The following is a 23,459-nucleotide window of genomic DNA, read 5'->3' as shown; positions in this document are numbered from 1 at the left end:
CTTTTTACTCTCTCATAACATCCTCTACAAATGTCATGTGTTCAATTATCTCAAAACAATGATTTATAGATTTAACGTAAGCCTAGTCTCTTTCCTGAGCTCTAGTCTCAGAAGACCAATTATCTATTGGACATTTCTGACTAAATATATTCCATAGGCCTCTCAACTCAACATGTTCAAAAACAATTAATTATCTTTCCCTTGAAATCAATCTCTCTTCTAAATTTCATTATTTTTTCAAAGATACTACCATCCTAGTCATCCAAGTTCACAATTCCAGAGTTAATTCCAATCCCTTAATCTTCCTTACCAAGACATAGCAATTATATGTCTTATCAGTTTTTTTATTCTAGAAAGTAAATCATAGCACCCTCTAGTTTAGGGCTTCATTACCTCTCAACCGAGACAACCGAAATACCCTCCCTAATTGTCTTTCCTATACCCAACCTTTTTCTTCTCTAATCTCTCTTCAAGGTAGATGGCAAAATGCTATATCTAAAGCACAGGTCTGACCAAGTTATTCTCTTACTCAATAAAGTCCAATGATTCCCTAATGATCCTAAAATCACAGAAGAACTCTTCATTAATATTTAAACACAACTTGGATTGTGATCCAATCTACTTTTCCAGCTTTTTTATAAATTATTTCTCTTCGCATGCTCAACAATCCAGTTAAAGTGACTTGTGCTTCCTCAAACAGTACAGTCTATCATTCATATCTTTGCCATTGCACCAATTAAATTTGTTAGATGATTCTTGGGAGTTTACTAGTTTGAGCATTCTAACATTAGCAAAAAAAATTTAGTTTCCTATTTATCCATACTTATTCCCTTGGTGGTTTTTTGTTTTTTTGGTAATATTGCTGTAGCTAGCAATTCTAGCACTATGTTATATAATAGAGGTGACTTACCCTTTGATTTATTCCAAATATTTTGAAAAGGCCTCTAATTTTTTCTTATATTACAGAATGTTAGATTTTGATTTTCAATAGATTCAATTCACAATATTAAGGAAAGGTCCATTTACTCCTGTGCTTTATAGTTTTAACAAAAAATAGACATTAAATTTGTCAAGAACTTTTCAGGGTATCTCAATATGATTATATGATTTTTTTTTTATTAATATGGTCTTTAATGGTTATCTTTTTCCTTCAATTAAAATCAATCTTATATTTGTGATATAAACACAACCTGGTAATAATATTAAATTTTAAAATGTTATTGTAGCATCTTTGCTAATATGTCAGTTAATATTTTTATATCAACATTCATGAGGAATACTGGTTAATGTTATTCTTTCTTTGTTTTGTCCTTCCCTAATAATTTAGGAAGATAATATTCATATCATTCTGTACTTCATTTTTCAACAAGTTATATAAAATTGGAATTACTTTTTCATTTTAATGAAATTCATTTATAAAACAGTCTTGAGTTGGGTTTCTTTTTCTACCTTTGGGATTTTTAAGACTTAGTCAATTTCTTTTTCTGATATTGGGTTAAAGAAACAATTTCTTGTTAATCCAGTTAGTTTGCTTTGTATGCAAACATTCATCTATTCAATCAGTTATTACTTTTGATGGATTGCAACTGGACCACTTTAATAGTTTCCTTTAATTTCATCTTCAATTGCCGAAAATATTACTTTTTTGGCTTTCTTTTTATAAATTGGATTATATCCACGATCAATCTTATTAGGTTAAAAAAACTGTTCCTACTCCTATTTATCAATTACATGTTGTGAGGTTTTTTTTGCTTTCGTTTTTAAAGTTCCCATTTTGGTATTTAGCTAGAGTCTTTTGATTTTTGCTTTTGTACTTTCAATGGAATATCCACTTTATTCCTCTCTTTAGTTGATGCAAATGTTTAGAGATATAAATTTTCCCCTTAGAATTGCTTTGGTTGATTTCTAGTCATATGAAAAAAATGCTCTAAATCACTATTGATTCGATATGCAAATTAAGACAACTCTAAAGTACCACTTCAAACCTCTCAGATTGGCTAGATATTAGCAAAAGATAATGACAAATGTTGCAAGGGATGTGGGAAAACTTTGCATTGGTGGTGGTGGAATTGTGAAATGATCCAACCATTCTGGAGAGCAATTTGGAACTCTGCCCAAAGAGCTATTAAACTGTGCATATCCTTTGATCCATCTGAGTCTCTCCTGAGTCATAAGGGAAAAGGACACACATATGCAAAAAACATTTGTAGCAGCTCTTTTTTTAGTGGTGAGGAACTGGAAATTGAGTGGATGCTCCTCAGTTGAGGAATGTCTGAATATGTTTTGTTATATGAAAGTAATGGGATATTATTGTTCTAAAAGAAATGATGAGCAGGCTGATTTCAGAAAAGCCTGTTAAGACTTACATGTACTGAAACGAAGTGAAGTGAGCAGAACCAAAAGAACATTATATGCAGTAATAACAAAATTATGTGATGATCAACTGTGATAGATTTAGCTCTTTTCAACAAAGAGGTAATTCAAAGGCAATTCCAACAGACTTGGAATAGAAAATACTATTCTGTTGCCAGAAAGAGAAATATGGAGACTGCATACTATTAAAAAAAGATACTATTTTAAAAATACTGTGTATCTTATGTTTCTTTCAATTTCCCCCCAATTTTTTAATTTAATTTTAGTATTTCTCACTTATCTCATAAAATTGTTGCTTTTTGTTGGCTTGTTCTAATTTTCAGAGAGTTCAATTCCCAGATAAGATTTAAAACCTTATATTTTAAGTTATCTTGGCTCTTCTTTCCTACCTTACTGTCATTTCCTAAAAATTTAAATTTTATATATCATTTCACTTCTTCCAGGTACTCCTGAAGTGCTTACGACTGGGACAATATTTTTTCTAAAATTTTATTCTCACCTGGTTTGTTTGTTTAAACCTGGGACATTTTTCAAGCCATATAACTCCTTCTTTCTGTTAAGTCATAACTCCAGACTCAGCTTTTAGATTGAAGCTTGGTGTGTGAATCAGATTCTCTTGGATGGTACAGGCAAATCCTGCTGCCAATTCTGAATTTGATGACTCAGATTTCTTCTAAAAGAATTCTTGGGTTTTGGCTTGGATTTGACTGATTTTGCATGATTCCAAATCTGGATTTGTCTCTGTCTCTGTTAGTTTGATAGACTACCACCAGACATTATAGACTGCTGATAGCAGGCCTCCTGAAAGACTTTCCCAGTACTCACACTAATTATTTCTTCTACTGAGGCAAGAGTGTGGGCTGCCTGGGCACTTTAGTGCCTGAGTACCGATCTAGCCTTCTTTCCTGAGCTGGAGTGCTGATCTGGCCCTTCTATAAGTCTATATTGCTTGAATGCTCTGTGTTCTGCCTACCCTGGGTTTTCTCTGCTCAAAAGTTCCTTAAGACTCTGGCAGTCTTTCTATAAAGTCCTGAAATGGATGGAAGGGCTTACTGTATTTTTTTGGTTTTCTTTATCATTGTTCCCTTATGGTTTTCTATAGCTATTAAAATAATTTTTTTAAAAAGCTTAGCATATTCAGCTTTTGTTAAGTGGACTAGTACAGAAATTGCTTTATATCTTAGCATTAGGTATTCAAATTAAAAAAAATTTTTCAACTAATTTTCTCCCATAGGAGCATTATGTAAATTTCAGTCACTTAAAACTCTTCCCCTTATTTCTTTGCATGAGACTTCATCTGAAAAGACAGTTAGGCTACTCTCTCAACAGACTTCAAATAAAAGTCACAGCCACCTACTTAAAATTATCCAATTTGCTACATATTTTAGCATGTCATTAGTATAATTTCCTGTTTTTATAAGTTACAGAAAAAAATTACTTTTATTGTACTGTATGTTTAATATACTAATATTAGCTAAACAAGTAAAGCAGGTTTATCAGAAAATGGTTTTGCTACAACATTTTCATACTGTTTTCTGAAGAATGATAAAATAGCAATTATTCTGATTGAAACATGTATAGAATTTAAGAATTTTATGGTGGGAGGTAAGGGAATAACACTGATTAAAGCAGGCAGATCATCCTTAAGTTATAGAAAGATATCTCAGTCATTAGACAGTTGTGGGGCTTCTTTTACTTTGTTTTTCAAAAGTTTTTTTTTTAATTATCACTAAAAATAATAATTTTTCTTCCCAACTCTCCCTCCTATACTGACAAACAAAATTTTCAGGCAATTTTACTTTTTTTTTTGACTGCGGGGGTTTGAAAGAATATTTAAAGTGGTTAAATATTAAAATTTGAGTTTTTATATATTTTTTAAAAGGATATCAAAGTTTTACATTCATGCAAACTAAAACTTACATAGCTATCATTAAGTCTAGCGCCCCAAATATTAAGAATACCTAAAAGTTGTAAACGGTCCTTGGCCATGACCAAATTAGTCATCATTTTAGCTTGAAGGCGCCTAGCTCGATCACACTGATCACCTAAGAGAGGGGGAAAAAACAAAGCAAAATTAATTAAAATAGCTGTTTCTTTACAGAGATACAATCCAGGATTTCACACACATTTCACACACACACACAATATAAATCAAATAGAATTTACCTTTTGAAGTAACTTTTTAAAAAATAATTATTTAAATCAATAGTTTACAGAATAAAGTTCAGGTATAGCAAAATAATTGAAATTATTTCTTGCAGCTGATTAATGGAACTTGGCTTATTGTGACATTATTTGTTTCTTTGGAAATAAATCACTGTGTTATTTGGAAATAAGTCACTGTGTTCAAAACCATATTCTTATTCTTAACCATAAAAGGGGCTCTGCACATTTGTTAAGGCCACAAAAAACTCAAGTTATCTAATTTTCACTGGGACTTCGCTGTTGCATCAAAATCCTTTTATTTTTTCCTGACTTGATCATTTTTATAATCTTCAGAACAGTTCTTTCAAATCATCTTCCCTCCAGCAAGGAAACTCATCTCTTGCTTTGCCAAAAGCCTGTCTTTTGTGAGCTTCAATTTCTTCTCCTTCTTCTATATCATCTCAAATAGTTAGTTCTATTCTTTTCTAAGGTCAACCCATATCTACTTATGTCCTTCTTGCTATGCTTTCTATATTCTTTGGGAGTATATCCCTTCCACCATCCCTCCAGCTCTGAACTTCATTCATTTTTTTTTATCAGCTCCTTCCTTCGTTGAATCCACTCAAATCTCAACATTCTTTTTAAAAAATCCAACAAACAATCCCCCTCACCCCCCCAAAAAAAACTCAAAAAACCCCTTCACTTGATCTTGTTATTGTTTTCTTGTCCCTCTGGTCTATTTGTTTCTCTTTCTCCTTTTCACAACCAAACTCCTAGAGAAAAAAGCATCTAATCTCATTGCCTGTATTTCTTTACTTATTTGTTTCTCAACTTTTTTCAATCTGTTTCAGTCTCACTACTCAATTTAAACTGCTCTCTCCAAAACCACCAAAATCTCTCAGCTTACTAAAGTCTCTCAGGTTTCAACCTTCCTGACCTCTTTGCAGCTTCTAATACTGCTGAACATGTCCTCTCTTTTATGGATATACTTCCTCACTCATCACTTGGTCACAATACTCATTTCCAATAACAGACATTCAAATCCCACTCTCTGAAATCTCTTTTAAAGTTAGATAAAAATTACTTTAAAATTTTATGTATTCACTACTCCCTATTTTGTTATACATAATTAACTGCAGGAGAGTGCATATTAAAATTCTGGTTTCTAATTTTAACAAGGGAAAAATGAATTGAATCATCAGGAAAAAAAAAATCTCATAAATAATCACAATGTTAGAAAGCTATGTTTACCAAGCCAAAACAATACCTTACCTTGTCCTGAGACTACAACAGCTATTCCTTTCTCTAGCTCTTCGATTCCTTTCTTATACCATTCCACAGCTTGATCCTTTTGTCCTGCTTTAAAATGGAAATATTTAATATTTACTAAGCACCAAAAAGACTACAGAAGATCAGAGAAAGAAACTTAACTATAATTTTTAAATAAATTAAAACATGATTCAAAATAATACATTACCTGAAAATCTAAACAAATTTGTTATAAAACTCCAAATACATATTCAAAAACAGTAAATAAAGGCAAATTTTTTAACCCAACACAACTAACGGGAGCCTAACTTTCTAACCTCAGCTTCATTACGTTAAAGATTACATAATAAAAACTTTTATAAGATAAATCAAGATTAAATACATTTTCACTGAGACAACATACTCTAGAAAGAGTACTGATCAAGTCAGAAGCCTTGTTTAAATTTTAGCTTTTTCATTTTACTAACCACAGGACTATTGGCAAGTTACCACTTCTTTGCATCCCAGTTTCTCCATCTATTGGCAGACAGTATTTTTTCCACTACCTTCCTGATAGGGTTAGTGTGAGGAAATGGATTTGGAAGAAGAAAACCATTATGAAACCAATTTAGTTATTATGTTTCAAGGTCAACTCAATGAGATTTAGTTATTATGTTATTATAATTTTCTCATTGCTTTTATTGTTTCATAAATAACAACATTTAAGAAATAATAATAATAACCTCAATCTCCCTGACAAAGGATTAGGCACAAAGAATCTTTTTTAGGTACAAAAGCAGTATCAGAGAACAGTCTAAGGACAATGCTATCGTAATAGCAGCTAATAACAGTATCAATAATAACAAAACTAGTCAACTATCAGCTCTGCATTGGGGAGGGGGCATTGAAGGGGAGGAATGAGGTTGTGTGACCACTGCTACTGTCAATTCATGCCTGGATTACATGGAAGCAGGGAGGTAGCAGAGGGATTTATCAAGCAATATGCCACACACTGCATTTAGAGTTTAACCTCTTCTATTCTACTGCTGGAAAGTTTCACTGGTAATCCACTGATAACTGCAGGTAACATAAAAGTTGAAAGGTACTGCAATATAGAAAAAGTATGTCAATTTATGATCTATGATATTTCAATTTGCCCCAAATCTTTCTAAATTCTAGGGAAAATGTCGAAAGACAGAATCTCAAAATCTTTTGTATAGCATCTCAAGGTTGGAATGATTCTCAGAGGCCTTTCAATATATACTGTATGTGAAAAAGAATCCTATAATTGACAAATGGTTATCTAACCTTTTGCCAGGGAATCCACTATAAGTCTGAGGATTTAACTTTGATCTGAGTGACAAAAATTCAGTTCAATTAAACATTTATTAGGCACCTGTGAAATGGCATGTGATAAGCAAAAAATAAAAATAAAAAAATTCAAAAGTCTTTATCTCAAAGTATATATTATATATAAGCTAATAATGAATTACCACAAGGGATTAAAGTTATAATTTCTCCCCACAGGAGCAATTCAATCAATCAACATTTATTAAACTACTACTATAAGTTAGGTACTGTGTAGGTGCCGAGAGCATGAATACAGAGAATGAAACTATTTCTACTCACAAAGAGCTCTTAGGATTAAATAACTATTTTACAATTTAAAAAGATTAAGGATATCACTTCTTAAATTTGTACTTGAGAATACCAAATTTCTAGTAAAACCTTTGGAAATAAAAACTACCAGTTATTATGCCAAGCAGACAAGTGAATTTATGATTATAATAGTTAAAAAAAGTAATTCAGATTTCATTTAAATAAATTACCCTAATATTTGAATTTTAGAACTTTGTAAATAAATTAATAATAATAATATTAATAATTAATACTTAAGTTAAATTGGGTTTTAATACCCAGAATATATACTGCTATTTCTGACTTCTACTTTAAAAGTAGAGATAGAGTGTAAGTGTGATTAACTGGAAGTTTGTTGTTATTGTTTTAAATTTAAATAAAAGCACCAAATTAAGTTAATTAGAGAAATTATAAAATAACAAAAAATAGCATTAAGATTAAATTTACCTTAAGTTTACACTAAGATAATTTACCAAGAAAAACTATAACAGTTTTAGATACTTAATCTTGGAAACTTTAGTACTGTACTAACCTGAAAAAACTAGTATCATTCAATGTAATGGCCTTCTGCTTTCAAAACTTAGGTATTTTTACATAATTAAACCACACTTCTAGCATCTGTATTATCATACATCAAATTGTCTGCTACTTTTAGGAATTTGTCTATTGGGATTAAGTGACTTGCCCAGGGTCACACAACCAGTAAGGGTTAAGTGTTAGAGGCCACATTTTAACTCCAGTTCTCTTGACTCCAAGGCTGGTACTCTATCCATTGCCCCACCTAACCATCTCTACACATCCTCCTATACCCTGCCATATCCTATTCCTTCCTCCTTATTTCCTTATAGATTTTGGAGAGTGCCATCCTTAGTGTTTGTGTGTGTGTGTATGGTTCCCTCTTTAACTCATTCCTGATGTGAGTAGGACTTCAGTAGGCCTCCTCCCCTATCTTCTGTGTCCATTCTTGCTTTTGCACCTCATTTGTATAGCAAAATAAGTGTTTTTACCTTTTCCTATACAGTTTTGCTTTTTATAATCACATCGTACTCTACCCCAATCTTTCTTTTGAACTATCCAATTACAAATGACAATTTTAGAGATATGGTTTACATTTTCACATATACAACATTAACAGTTTGTTCTTGTTGAGTCCCTTGAAATTAGTCTTTGATGTTGGCGCTTATATGCTAAATTTTCTATTGAGTTTGCAACAAAATTCTGAAAATCTAATAGTTTGTTAAATGTTGATTTCCCCCCACATTTAATATTATATTTAATTTAACTGGACATAATATTTTCAACTGCAACCCTAGTTCTTTTGATTATAAAAATGTAATATTCCAGGACTTAAGATCTTTTTTTATAGTCACTGTTGGTATACATGTATATGTGTGTGTATGTACGTATGTATGTACATATCCTATTGTGTTATGTGTATGTAAACAAATTTATTTATGATTAATAGTCTGGTTAAGGGTGGGAGGGCTGAAGAAAAGAGAGAAAAAAAAGTATCTTTTCTTTGATTCCTTAAGTTTTCTGCTATGCACTTTTTAACTTAAACAGATCTGAATACAACGTGTTTGATTATTATATACAATTTCCTGAAATGAAAATGTATTGTTATATATTGTGAATCCTCTCATATGTTCCACTGTGCATAACAATGTTCTGGGTATGGTTTTTTTTTTCTATTTTAGTTTCTATTTTTTATTTAAGTTTTAAGTTTTTAAAATGGGGAAAAATAAAATCATTGCACCACTTTTAAATTAAAATTAGCAAAAAAATTAAAAGCTGAAAAAATTTTATCAGATAGTAATGTTTACATATCAAATCTATGTCAATTCTAATTAATTTAATCAGTTATAGAATTCCCAAATTAAGAACTATTATCCATTCTATTTTCAGAAATTAAAGTACAGACAAGATGAAAAAAGTGTGAATAGAACATTATGAATTAGGAGAAATCTAAAATGTCACAACAAAGTGTCCAAAAGAATGCAATAAAAGCCTCAGTCAGCATTTTTTGACTGGAAAGATGTGATAGCCAAGGCAATACTAATTTTAGAGTACAAACTCATTTGCAAAACAGCACAGAGTAGTGATGGAAGATTACTAAATTTTACTTTCTAAGAGAGTACAAATCAATAGCAGCAGAGTCACAAAGGGCAAGAGATGATTAGATCATCAGAGCAAAGATTTTTCTAAAAGAAACTATCACATGCTTCAGAAAGATTCTGAAGGACCAAAAAAAAAAAAAAAAAAAAGATACAAACACAGAGGCACAATGAATTAAACCTAAAATTTGAATGATGCTTGTCCATTTATTCCATTTTTGTAGGAAACTATGTGCACCAAAGATCTAGTCTCAGAGACACAGGAGCAAAAAAGAATCTCAATGAGAAGAAGGAAAGGATTCAGAGCCTCTACAAGAAAAAAGTCAGGGGGGGAAGGGAGGAAGGGAGGGAGGAAGGAAGGAAGGAAGGGAGGGAAGGAAGGAGGGAAGAAGGGAGAGAGGGAGGGAGGAAGTAAAGAAAGAAATGCAAATACACACACATACATACTTTGCAAAGATGAGAAAAGGGAAAAACATCAGTTATTGGAAGGGCTACAGGAGAAGAAATACGGTAAGGTATTGTTAGTAAAACTGAATTGCTCCAATCATTCTGTAAAGCAATTTGGAACCTTGACCAAAAAGTCATTAAAACTATTCATTCATACCTTTTGACCCAGCAATATCAAAATTAGACACATGCTCCAGAGAGATCAAAGAAAAAGGATAAGAAGATATATATTTAAAAAATATTTATGGTTACACTTTTTTGTTGTAATGGGAAAAAAAGGAAACAAAGTAGATGCCCACCAATTGAGATATAGCTGACCAAATAATGGCATATGGGGGAAAAAATAATGAATAAGACAGATTCAAGGGAAGAGAGATGAAATGGTGCAGATTACAATAAGCAGGCAGAGGATCTATTTATACAATGACCACAAGAATATAAAAGAAAATACTTCAGAGTCCTGACACTGATCCAAGTAATGATCTTTAGGAGACTGATAACTAAGAAAGCCTCCAAGTTCTTGACAGATAGCTGATGTACTAGGAGTTTGGAATGAGATTTGTATTTATAGATACAGGTAATGTATTGATTTGTTTCACTTGACTATAATTAGTACTCTAGTAATAACTTCCATTTCACAGGGAGGTATGAGTAATACTAATGATACTCCCTCCCCCCAAAAAAGGAAGAAAGAAAAGTATCAGTGAAACATTTAAAAATACACATAAGAAAACTTTAAGCAACAGCTTTTTATGAGGAGAATTTTGTTAGCAGGACAATTAAAAGTTTTTTTTTCTAAGAATTCATTCCTCAATTCCATTATTCTTTGCATACAGAAATGCTTATGTTTCTTATTTGCCAAGTTTATAATAAAATTTATTTTTTTCATCCTGCCATCTGGGGGAGGGGGTGGGGGGTAAGAGGTGAAAAATTGGAACAAGAGGTTTGGCAATTGTTAATGCTGTAAAGTTACCCATACATATAACCTGCAAATAAAAGGCTATTAAATAAAAAAAAAATCATCATTCACAAAAAAAATAAATAAATAAAATAAAATTTATTTTTTTTTTTAAGCAGGAAAGGAAAGAATGACATCCAACACATTTGGTGGTCTAGAGCAGGAAGGAACAACCCAGGCTCCCTTCAATTATACTTTTCAGCAGCTCTGTTTCTTCAGAAGAGGTGACATCATTATAGTAGAGATGTTTATATGTCATATTTGAAAAACATTATATAAAGCTCCTTTTTAGGAACTAAATTGTTGAGCATCTATTGATTGTACTACAATACTTGGAGGCTAAATCTACTCCAATTTGGGATTAGAAGTCTCTTTACTTCCTTAACATGTAGTAGCTGCCCAAATACAAGCATTCCTTTTAATCCAGCAGGATCTGTATTCTGCAGAGATTATAAACAAGGGAAAATGACCCACATGGGCAAAAATGTTTGTAGCAGCTCTTTTTCTAGTGGCAAGGAACTGGAAACTAGCCCACTAGCTGGGGAATGGCTGAATAAGTTATGACATATGAATGGAATGGAGTATTATTGTTTTATAAGAATGATGAGCAGGCTGATTTCAGAAAAACCTAGAAAGACTTACATGAAGTGATGCTAAGTGAAGTGAGTAGAATCAAGAGAACTTTGTATACAGCAACAAGATAATGTGATGATCAACTGTGATGGATTTATTTTTTCAACAATGAGGTGATTCAAGGCAATTCCAATAGATTTGTGATGGAAGAACTATCTGCATCCAAAGAAGTAACTATGGAGAATGAATGTGAAACAAAGAAAGCACAGTATTTTCATCTTTTTGTTGTTGTAATTTGTTTTTTTCTCTCAATTTTTTTTTCCCTTTTGGTCTAATTTTTTTCTTGCACAGCATAATGAATATGGAAATATGTTTAGAAGAATTACACATATTTAACCTATATTAGACTTCTTGCTCTTTAGAGGAGAAGAAAAGGGAGAAAGGAGGGAGAAAAATTTGGAATACAAGCTTTTGCAAAGATGAATATTGAAAACTATCTTTGCATATATTTGGAAAAATAAAAAGCTATTATTTTTTTTTAAGTATGGTGGCTGCATAAATACTCAGTTTTTTTTTTTTTAAATCACCACAAAAAAGCTGTGGTTCTCCTTTATTTGCTATAGACATCTTGGGAATAGATCTGAAAATCTTAATCTACTAATTTCTGTTCTGCTTTACTAAATCATAAGATAAAGGCAATAATGTCTCATCACATCATAATGAGTTCACCTTGAGGACCAGAGTCTAAAACACCAAATTTCTTGCCACCAGAATTTCTTTTTTTTTTTTTTTATTATAGCTTTTTATTTACAAGATATATGCATAGGTGATTTTTCATCATTAACAGTTGCAAATCCTTTTGTTCCAACTTTTTCCCTCCTCCCCACCCCTTTCTCTAGATGGCAGGTTGACCATACACATTAAATATGTTAAAGTATAAGTTAAATACAATATATGTATACATGTCCAAACAGTTATTTTGCTGTACAAAAAGAGTTGGACTTTGAAATAGTGTACAATTAGCCTGTTGCCATCAGAATTTCATCCAGAAATAGGGCCTCTACTGTTAGGTTTGATCAGTAGCTGAGGGCAAGTTCTACATTCAAACAAATTTCTACTTGTGTATATCCCTTTATATTGATAATTGAGGGGAAAAAAATTAGCTATAAATTCAGTCAAGCCCTGGAGACATAGTCACCAACTATTTAGAAAATTTTACATTAAAAAAAATCCAATCTCCCTTCCTGGTGCTTTAGAGAAAATCCATTATCACAGTACTTTTGAGCACCAATAAAATGATATTATTTCTCTCAATTATGGCTAGTAAACTCTCACTTCCTCTCCTAATCCTTTGGATTCTGAGTCACCAATATTCCTAGGTATTTTTATACTTTCTCCTGCTACCACTTTCCAGTCTTTCATCTCCAACCAACTAGGCGATAACCCAGCATCTGGATCTCTTTGGCCTTTACTTTCTTTTTTTACTGGGATCCCTGTTCTCTTAAATATTTCTTTGTTTTAGAGACTCAAGAAGTTCAGCACCTAGATTCACAGTATTCCCTTTCTCCTTGTCCTCATACTTAGTAACTTTAATAACCCACTAATGTCCCTTCAAAGCAATCAAGCCTCTAAATTCTTTAATCTCCTTACCTCCCATGACCTATATCTTCATTTCATCTTGGCCAGAGTGATGGTTATGTTCTTGATGTAAATCAAGCATTTATTAAGTGTTTAATATGTGCCAGATATTGTGATATATACATGAGAATACAATAACAAAAATGTAATAGTGCTATTAAGATGCTTATATTTATTCTATCACTATCATCCATAATTGTTCTACTACCATAATCTAGAACTAAGTTTTTTTCTCTCAGCTCACAACCTCTTTTTCTTACCCTATCTCCCTCAGTCTCTGTCTTCCTTAAATCTGTTCTTCATCAATGCCATGAATTACAATCATTTTAAAACTCCCTTCTCTGTCTCAATTTTCTTCTTTTGAAATTTTGACCTGAAAGTTTTATAGTTGAACTATAAAGCATTTTCTACCCTTGAATCCCAAGGGTAGAACTATCACTACTTAAAAAAAACACCAACCCTCAACACTGCCATCTGCCTGGCTCACATTCTGCTGAATGCAAATAGAAGAAATAATAAAACAGTGTTAATGATTCCACTAAAACTTTTAAGTTCTAATCTCAACTGGATCCTCATGCTGCATAGCAATTCTTTTATATTTCTCTGATGATTATCAGATTCTAAATAGCAACTATTCCAAATCTATTTTCTTAAAGTCTTCTAAATGACGCATCTGATGTGTCCTACACCATTTCCAGGTGTGGCTCAAACTAGGTTAAAGTGCATTTCCTAACTGATTTCCATGTGCTGCTGGATTTATTTTTTTTTTAAATATATATGTAAAACACATGCCTAGTTTTGTAAGTAACTATACAGCTTGCAGATATTCTTTTTTTATGGTTTGGTGGCTTTGTTTCTATCTGAGTTTTATAGTACTGCTCTATAATAGTGGTGTCAAATTCAAACAGAAAGGAATCTGTATAGCCCCCATTTTGACTTAGAAAGCCACAAATTAATATTAAATATAACTTGTGATATATTTTTATTTTCTTAAACATTTCGTTATTACATTTTAGTCGTTTCCATCCATTTGGCTTGCAGCCAGCTTCCAGTTTGACATGTTTCACACCAACCCTTCTAATTCTCCATCTCACTTAAAGAAAAAAGAACTCCTACTATTCCCCTCTAATCTACTTCAATTCTTTGTCCTCCTCTACAGTAGTCCCAGATGAGAAGGGGACTTTTTTTTTCCAAGGTAAAATCCTACATAAATACACTTGATTCCATTTCCTCCAGGAGTCTTACTTCGTGGATCATCCCATTCCTTCTCTTTCATCTTCAATATCTTTTCATATACTAAATCCTCACCTATTATATCCCCAGTTCTTTAAAGAATATTCTTTTGCCCACCAAATACTCAGGGACAAACAATATCATGTTTATATCCCTTCCTTTTCACAGTCAAACTTCTAAAAAAGGAAATTAGATTTGTCAGCCCACTCATTTTTTAATCTCATTCAGTTTTCCAATCACACCTCTCCATCCAATCATCCAAACCACTCTTTCCAAAATGAACAATCTTAACTGCTAAATCTCCGTCATTTTTTCTGTTTCAATACTACTTATAAATATAATAGCTACCATTAATATAGTGCTTTGAGGTTTGCAAAGCACTTTGTAAATATTTTACAACTATCACCTCATTTGATCCTTGCAACCACACTGGGAGGTTGGTACTACTTTATCCACATTTTTATATAAGAAAAAACTGAGACAGAGGTTAAAGTGATTTAACCAGAATCATAAAGCACTTATGTGTGGAAGGCCAAATTTGAACTCAGATTTTCCTGACTCCACATACTTTTGCCCACCAAATACCTAGGGACTGTTCATCTACTGTGCTATCTGGCTGTCACCACTTTACTTCTCTGCAGTTTCTGAGACTCACCACTACCACCTTTCTTCTTGGTTTTTCTTACATCTGGTAAGACCACTCCTATAATTGCTCTTTTTCTCCATCAACAGCTATTCCAATTCCTAATCCATGACTAGATCTCCCCCAAAGATTTTTGCTATATATTGGATCCTGTTCTTTGTATTTTTCCCCTCAATGATATTTTAGTTTTCCAATTACATGTAAAGAATATCAAGTACTTATGGGTAGATCAAGCTAATATAATAAAAATGACAATTCTACCTAAATTAATCTACTTATCCAGTGCCATATCAATCAAACTGCCAAGAAATTACTTTATAAACCTAGAAAAATTATCATAACAAAATTCATCTGGAAGAACAAAAGGTCAAAATTTCAAGGTAAAAAAAAGCAAAGGAAGGTGGCCTGTGTCAGACCTAAAAATATAATATAAAGCAGCAATCATCAAAACCATTTGATACTAGCTAAGAAATAGAGCAGTGGAATGGGTTAGGTTCACAAGATAGAATAGTATATTAGTAATGTAGTGTTTGATAAACCCAAAGGCTCTAGTTTCTGGGATAAAAATTCACAATCTGACAAAAAATGCTGAGAAAACTGAAAAATAGAAACTAGGAATTGACCAACATCTAATACCCTATATCAAGATAAGACTGAAATGATTTAGATATAAAGGGTGATACTAGAAACAAATTATGAGAACAAAGGATAATCTCTCAGATCTGTAGAGAAGGGAAAAATATATGGCTAAAGAAGAACTAGAGAACATTATGAAATGCAAAATGGATAATTTAATTACATTAAATTAAAGAATTTTGCACAAAATCAATTCAATCAAGATTAGAAGGGAAGCAGAAAGCTAAGGAAAAATTGTACAATCAGTGTTTCTGATAAAGGCCTCATTTAAAAATATATAAAAAGAAGTGAATCAAATTTACAAGAATATAAACCATTCCGCAATTGAAACGATCAAAGGATATAAACAATTTTCAGACAATGAAATTAAAGCCATTTCTAGTCATATGAAAAAAAGCTCTAAATCACTATTGATTAGAGAAATGAAAAATTAAGAAAACTCTGAGGTACCACTACACACCTCTCATATTGGCTAAAATGACAGGAAAAGATAATGATAAATGTTGGAGAGGATATGGGAAAATTGAGACACTAATACATTATTGGTGGAGTTGTGAATTGATCCAACCATTCTGAAAAACAATTTGGAACTATGCCCAGAAGACTATCAAACTGTACATACCCTTTGATTCAGTATTGTCTTGATTGAGTCTGTATTCTAAAGAGATCATAAAAAAGAGAAAACAACCCACATGTATAAAAATACTTGTAGCAGCAGGGAACTGGAAATTGAGTGGATATCCTTCAATTGGGGAATGGTTAAAAAAATTATGCATATGAATGTAATGGAATATTATTGATCTAAAAGAAATGATGAATAGGCTGATTTCAGAAAAGCATGGGTAGATTACATGAATTGATGCCGAATGAAGTAAGTAAAACCAAAAGAACACAGTAACAAGATTATGGGATGATCAACAGTGATGGACTTGGCTCTTTTCAACAAAGAGGAGATTTGAGACACTTCCAATAGTCTTATAATGGCAAGTGCATCCACATCCAGAAAGAGAACTATAGAGACTGAATGTGGATCAAAGCACAATATTTTCAGCTTTTGTTGTCTGTCTAATTGGTTTTTTTCTATTTCATGTTTTTGATCTGATTTTTTTTTTTTGCACAGCATGACAAATATGGTAATATATTTGGAAGAACTGCATATATTTAACCTATATCTGATTGCTTATTGTCTTCAACATGGGGGAGAGGAGGGAGGGAAAGAGAAAAACTTGGAACACAAAATTTTGCAAAGGTGAATGTTGAAAAAACTTGAAAAATCCTGGCAATATTTGGAAAAATAAAATAGTATAGAAAAATGAATGCTAAAAATTTTCTTGACATATAACATGAAAAAATAAAATACCATTTAATAAAAAATAAAAAGTGAAGGTCTTTTCAAGGTAGAGGACATGTGGACATGTTTGTAGACAGTAAGAAATGAACCAGGAGACAAGGAGAGATGGAAATAAATGATAGAGTGGAAATGACAGAGGAAGCAATATGCAGAGGAAATGGGATAGAATGGGTTCATTTGAACAAGTAGAGGGGATAAAGCTTGGTGAGAAGCACTTAAAGACAGGGATAAAAGAGGAGATAGTGACAGAAGGCCAGGAGAAGAGGGAGCTCATGGTAAATGCCCCAGCTTGGCAGAGAATAATTGATATGATAAAGTAGTTCTGGGGACTTAAGAGAGGAAGACATTGATTCCCAATGGGTCAAGATGGGAAGAGAAGAAAGTGGCTACATCTCCAGGGGAAATGACCTAGAAGAGAAATAAGGAGTCAGGGGATTGGAAGTCATTATAGCATGGATGAAGAGTAAGAACTGCAAGGGAAAGAAAAGGAAGGAATGAAAAGCCAATAAATTATGGTTGGATAAAATTCTGAAAATGGTGAACATCGAAGTGGTATGTTTTGCGAATGATAGCAAGTTCAAGAGTATGACCATCTTTGTGTGTGACTGATGTAGGGTAGAGAAGCAGCTCATAGGAAGTGAGTAGGTTGAAGAACTGAACGGTTAGTGAGCCTTAAGGAGAATCAATATGTATGTTGAAGTCTTCTATGAGGACAGGATTTAGAGTGGAAAAAAAAATGGGTTGTCAAAAGCTAAACTCTTTGAGAAAGGAAGGGAAGTAACCTGGAGAAGAGTTGTCCAGATTTTAATTGGGTGGTTAATAGAAATAATGTGAATCTCAAAGCAAAAGAGGTTAGTGAGTGATGAAATAGGGGGAGAATCTGAAAGTGGCAATGGGGAACAAGGAATATTCCAACACCCCTACATCAACCAATGAGCTGAAGGGAATGAAAAGTGCAGCAAATATTAGAAAGGATAACCCAGGAGGTTATGTCAGTAAGGGGAGGTAGGTTTCAGTATTTATTAATTAATAGACAGAAGATATGAAAGAGGAAAAGATTTAGAACAAAGGGAAATATGTTACTTATAGAACAATCATTCCAGAGGATACAGTGGAAGGATTTTAGAATGAAACTCTGGAGTGGGAGTGTTGAGGGAGGATGGGAATAAGGTTATAGGAGACTGTAGAGTGGGGTTTGTATGATGATCTACAGGGGTTCAGAATCAATGTAGTATGAAGAATATGATCAGGTATGAGTACTCGGGTATGATTTACTTATTTTTGAGTAACATTTCCCCAAAGAGGATGATAACCAGGAGGCAAGCAAGAGCAGAATAAGGAAGGAAGGACAAAGGTAAATGGTCAGAAAAGAAGCTCTGCATCACTTACTAGTCCTCCTCCTTTCCTTCCAAAAAGTAAAGATTAGGCAGAAAAAGAGTATAGAAGATGTAGAACCTGCAAATCAGGAGAAAGAAGTTTTGTTTTCCATCAGCTTTCCTTTTCCTCTCTCCTTAAAGGGCAGGCACAGAAGGAGATGGAAGGCCTGAAGACAAAGGGTAGGTTCTTCCTCTTTGCCCCAGAGGTTTCCCACATTCCATTTGGGAGATCTAGGATGCCAGCAGGAGGTGGAAGTTGCGTTGTATTAGTACAGATGGAAATCATTGCTTTGGGACAGGGGGAAGTCCTTTGAGACAGATGGAAACCACCTAGCCTGGTCTGTTGCCACCTTCCCCTTAGTGAACCACACTGAACCCAAAAGGAGATAGGAGACACAAGGCAAACAGTCATGGAAAATCTTACAGAAGTTGCTCTTATAAGCTCCATTTTGAGTAAAGGTTAATGCCAGCCATCCTTCATTCCTCTTTTGGCCCTCTTTCTGTCTCTCCGACTACTTTTACAGCTTGCCTCTAAGTGAATATTATCATTCTCTCCCTCCCCATCATGTCCCCTTTACTTTCAGCACCCTATAGAATGTAAGCTCTTTGGGGCAGGAACTATCTTTTTGATAATACACTCAACACTGTTAGAACCTGTGTTTATATAATAAGAATCTGTTCCAATGTGATTGATATTTGAGGGAATACTGTGAGCATAACAAGAATTTCAAGTTTGCTTCTTCATGACTTCTTTCACTAGAAGCTGACTGAAAAAAACCCATCCCAGATGGAATATGAGAATGACTACCACTAAAGAAATATTGGTTTAATATCTACTTGGGGGAGAAAAAAAGGCTTCTTGACTGTACTACACTCTTTTTTTTCTTATATACTGCCAATATAATGACAATTTCATTAGAATTAATACTGTAAGTAATACAAAGAGTGATGGCAAGAGAGATGACTAATTACTTCTAAATCTATTCAAGGTAAGATTAAGTGAAAAGGGAAGGGGAATAAGCATTTAGATGGGGATCACTATATGCCCATCACTAAGCACTTTTTTGCACATATTATCTCATTTTTATCTCCACAATAACCCTACAAAGTATGTGATATTACTGCTCCATTTTATAGCTGAAGAAACTGATGCAAAGAGAATGACATGTCCAGGGTCACACAATTCAGAAATGTGCCAGGCTGAATTTGAACTCAAGTCTTTGTGATTCCAAGACCAGAACATTGTGCCACTAGCTGCCTTTTTTTTTAATTGTAGAAAGAAAACAAAGTTTAATGTAATTACACTATGATATACTACCAATTTAAAAATTTTTGAAAAACAGAAAAATGGATCAGTTACATAGTAAGACAGTGATAAAAGATAGTCATTCATTCTTATTCATTGTTTTTTCTTTTTAGAGAATCCTGACAGGAACTTAGAAAAAGTGTTATAATACTTCATGAATTAAAATTAATTTTAAGATACTAAAAGCCCTAAAAAAAAAGACCTTTAGCATGCTGGGGAGAAATCTTTTATGGAAGGACATATAAAGAATCATACAGAATAAGATGAAAAGGCACAAAAATGTTTCATTTTGTACTACTGGGGGGAGTATTCACACCAATGAGATCACTAATACACAATAAAAGTATAAACTATCTTTTGATTTCATTGTTTTTATTTGGACATCATGCTATGGTAAAAAGTGGTTTGGGAATCAGAAGGATAAGCTTAAATACTATGTCTTACACTTCATCAGCTGTAGGACTATAGGTAAATCACCTCACTTAACTATTTCTTCATATACAAAATGTAAGACAGTACTATTGGGACTAATTACAGCTCAAAAAGCTGTAGTGAGAAAGTACTTCATCAACCATGAAATCCTCTGCAAAGGTGAGCTATTATGGGGCAGCTAGGTGGCACAATGGATAGAGTACCATCCCTGAAGTCAGGAAGACCTGAGTTCACATCTGACCTTAGACACTTAACACTTCCTGGCTGTGTGATCCTGGGCAAGTCCCGTAAATCCAATCGCCTCAGCAAAAAAAAAAAAAAAAAAAAAAAAGAGAGAGAGAGAGAGAGAGAGAGAGAGAGAGCGCGAGCTTCTCTAGATTCTTTTTTCACCTGTCCCAAATAAGTGTTAAATTAGATTACTTGGCATTCCCTTCCAGTCTTCTTCCCTTTCCCTCCCAAATTACAATAGCTCACAAACTCTTATTTGCAAGTCCTTAGCCTTAGAATAAGAAAATTTATTTTTAGATAACTTGTGGCTTAAAGTAACTCTTTATAAGTGATAGATGTCTTATTATAAGAGAGCAGTGTCTGTCAGTGTGATATAATGGAAAGAGATCAGGGTTCAAGTTCTGACTTGTCTCCTGGGGCAGATTACATCACCGATCTGCTCTGAACGTCACTTCAATTTTTTTTTTTTAATCTGTAAAAAGGCCCTTTACCTGTAAAACTTCACGGGGCAGTGAAAAAAGTGACAGGCTACTGTGTTTTTTCTTTTGAAGATTCCTCCCTTGCTATCCCATATGTAACAGAAGGGTAGAATGGAATATCTAATTCTTTGGTGGTGGAAGCTTCTTTCAGATCTGACCATGTCTCATTTCCGTGTTTTCTGTACCTTGAGATTGCCTCTTCCTAATTGCCTCTGTGATTAAATACAAAGTTTTCTCTTTAGCTTTAAAGTCTTTTACCAAGAGGTTCCAAGTGATTTTCAACTTTAATATGTATTACACCCCTTCAAGTACTGCAGTTCAACAGTTATCACCACTGAATTTTCCCAGCTTTCTCCAGGTGCTGGCTTTCCGAAGTTAATTTATATATTTTTATATTTACAGACTGTCTCCCCCAAATTAAGGTAAATTCTTTGAAGGCAAAGACTCTTCTTTGTATCTCCAGCACTTAATATAGTACCTCGTACAGGTTAAATGCTTTAAAAAAATTATTTTTGATAAAATGATTCTGAACCACAGTGTTTTTGGTCTTCACAATTACTGCATCTTTCCTCCCCTCTATGTTTGAAAAGAGACCAGTGACAAAAAGTTACTGAGAAAATCGTGGTCTATTTTTTTGCTTAACAATCTAGAAAGAAGTATAACTGGGCTTGAAATGGAAAAATAAAATAAAACTTAGACGATTATAAGAAGTTCTGTAATTCCAAAATAATTTCCACATTGTTTCTAATTAAAATTCACATTTTATAATAAGGTGATCCCTGTTAGGTTTTCATTCTAAATAAAACTCGTTTTTGATTCTAAATAATTGCTTAACATTCATTTAAAAAAGTCTGAGTACCCAATTCTCTCCCTCCTTCAAGCATTCTACATTAAGAAGACAATCTGACATAAATAGGTTTAGACTTTCCCCACAATTTGATCATTTTGTCTCTGTATCTCTCTCTACATATGCAGGGCCACACAAACGCTCCCCAACTTTCTTGGGGGAAAGTTAAAATTAAATCAAGTTAATAACATCGGGAATAAAAATTATGCTATGAAAATCGACGTAATTTTCCTCAAATACAATGTCAAACGTTGAAAATACACTGTCATTTTACTGATTACAAAGGGGGGGAGGGGCGGAAAACAGCGTCTGTTAAGCTAATGCAAATACACTTTGTATTTGTAATAAAAACACTATTTCCTTCGTAAGGTCCCCGTCTAATTTTCTCCTTTCCTATTACAATATCCGCTCTAATTGAAAACCAGCCATAATCACCCATCATGTCACTGAGCTCCTTTTTTTGGCAGCAGATCCTTTCCGAAACCTGACCTGGGCCGGGGGCCACAAAACGTTGGTCCGGCCTGACGCTGCCGCGGTGTGGTCACCCGAGGGCAGTCGGCGCGGCCATCTCGCTGGGCTAAGAGAAAGCTGTCATGCAGCCGCTTGTCAAGCAGGGGGTGGCGGCCGGTGACAGGGACGCCCTCAGGTTCCCCAAGGGTCAGGGCCGCTTAAGAGGGCGCGAGTCGCGCAGCAAGCGGAGGCAGAGCGCGCCCCTCGGAAGAACTACGGGCGACAAGTGGGCCCCCCCAGGGAGGGGGTTGGAGGAGAGGGTGGCCAGTCCCAGGTGGCTCGGGGAACCTCTTAACAAGGGACTTACGCAGAGAGCCCTAGACCGCCCACTCTTTACCTTTCTCGTCCTCGTCTATGCGCAGGGCGAAGGATATGTACTCGAAGGCCTGCTTGTGGAAGGCGCGCACTCGTTCGGCCTCCCCGCCCGCCGGCACGGGCTGCGGGGCCGGGGCCGAGGCCGCCGCCGTCGCCCCCGGCCCGGTGGCCGCCGTGGCCGCCGCCCGGGTGCTCCTCTTGGCGGCCATGAGGGCGCGGGAGAAGCGCTGGCAGAGCCACACGAAGAGGAGCCCCAGGTGGAAGGCGACGAAGCGGAGCAGCGCGAAGGTGGCCAGCAACGGGCACGAGAAGTAGCACAGGTTCCGCTTATGCGGGGACGGGCCGGCGGCCGCGGGAGGGGCGGGGCCCGCGCAGGGGGGCGGAGGCCCAGCGGGCGCGGCGCTGCCGGAGCCTTTCTTCTTTCCTCTGCCGCCCGGAGAATTCATTCACGGCCCCCGCTGCCGCCGCCGCCATAACCCACAAACGGCGACCGAGCGGCGGCGGTGCTGGTGTAGGTGTGGACGACAAGAGAAAAGGACAGAGCAGCTAGGCTTGGTAGCGGCGGGCGAGTCCCCCGAGCTCACGCTATCGGCGCACCTCGCCCCGCCCCTTCCCTAGGAAAGGAGCATCACCTCCCCTTCTTTCGGCCCCTCCCCAGCAGGCCTAGGTGTCGGGGCTCTGTCCCTGTCCCGCCCCGCCCTCTCGGCCACAGGCTCGGGCAGTTGAGTGGTCACGCGCACGTCCTGCCTCCTCGTTTTCCGCTCATAGGCTACAACTACGAGGCGGACACGCGCACGTTCCACACGTTCTTAGTTTCTGTCTCTCATGGGCGCGCCTCGGTCTTTGTTGACAGAAGCTCCAGTGATACGCTTGTGCAGTCCCGCCTACTCCCCACAGGCTCCTCCTTCTGTAAAGCTGAAACTCCCAGCATGCCTTTGCAGCCTTTTGGGGTCAGCCTGAACTCCAAAT

At 35.1% G+C, this 23,459-nt stretch overlaps 1 protein-coding gene across 11 annotated transcripts in view; it reads right to left on the bottom strand.

The window, feature by feature from the left end:
- SPAST (spastin) overlaps nucleotides 1–23,251 on the bottom strand; it is a 94,494-nt gene extending 71,243 nt beyond the window's left edge. For 3 of the 11 annotated variants that reach the window (XM_031951236.1, XM_031951235.1, XM_031951241.1), the window contains exons 1-3: nucleotides 22,513–23,242; nucleotides 5,791–5,877; nucleotides 4,335–4,418 (exon numbers count right to left, since the gene is read on the bottom strand). In XM_031951236.1, coding sequence (XP_031807096.1) covers nucleotides 4,335–4,418; nucleotides 5,791–5,877; nucleotides 22,513–22,936 — 595 coding nt within the window. In that variant the 5' untranslated portion in view covers nucleotides 22,937–23,242. Of the gene's footprint in view, nucleotides 1–4,334; nucleotides 4,419–5,790; nucleotides 5,878–22,512 lie in introns of all 11 variants that reach the window. The other 8 variants (XM_031951234.1, XM_031951230.1, XM_031951239.1 and 5 more) reach the window with 8 other exon arrangements.
- Nucleotides 23,252–23,459: the final 208 nt, after the last annotated feature.

The sequence above is a fragment of the Sarcophilus harrisii genome, chromosome 2 (genome assembly GCF_902635505.1).
Source record: "Sarcophilus harrisii chromosome 2, mSarHar1.11, whole genome shotgun sequence".
NCBI lineage: Eukaryota > Metazoa > Chordata > Mammalia > Dasyuromorphia > Dasyuridae > Sarcophilus > Sarcophilus harrisii.
The sequence above is the reverse complement of the archived record's forward strand: the minus strand, read 5'-3'. Positions and strand labels throughout refer to the sequence as shown.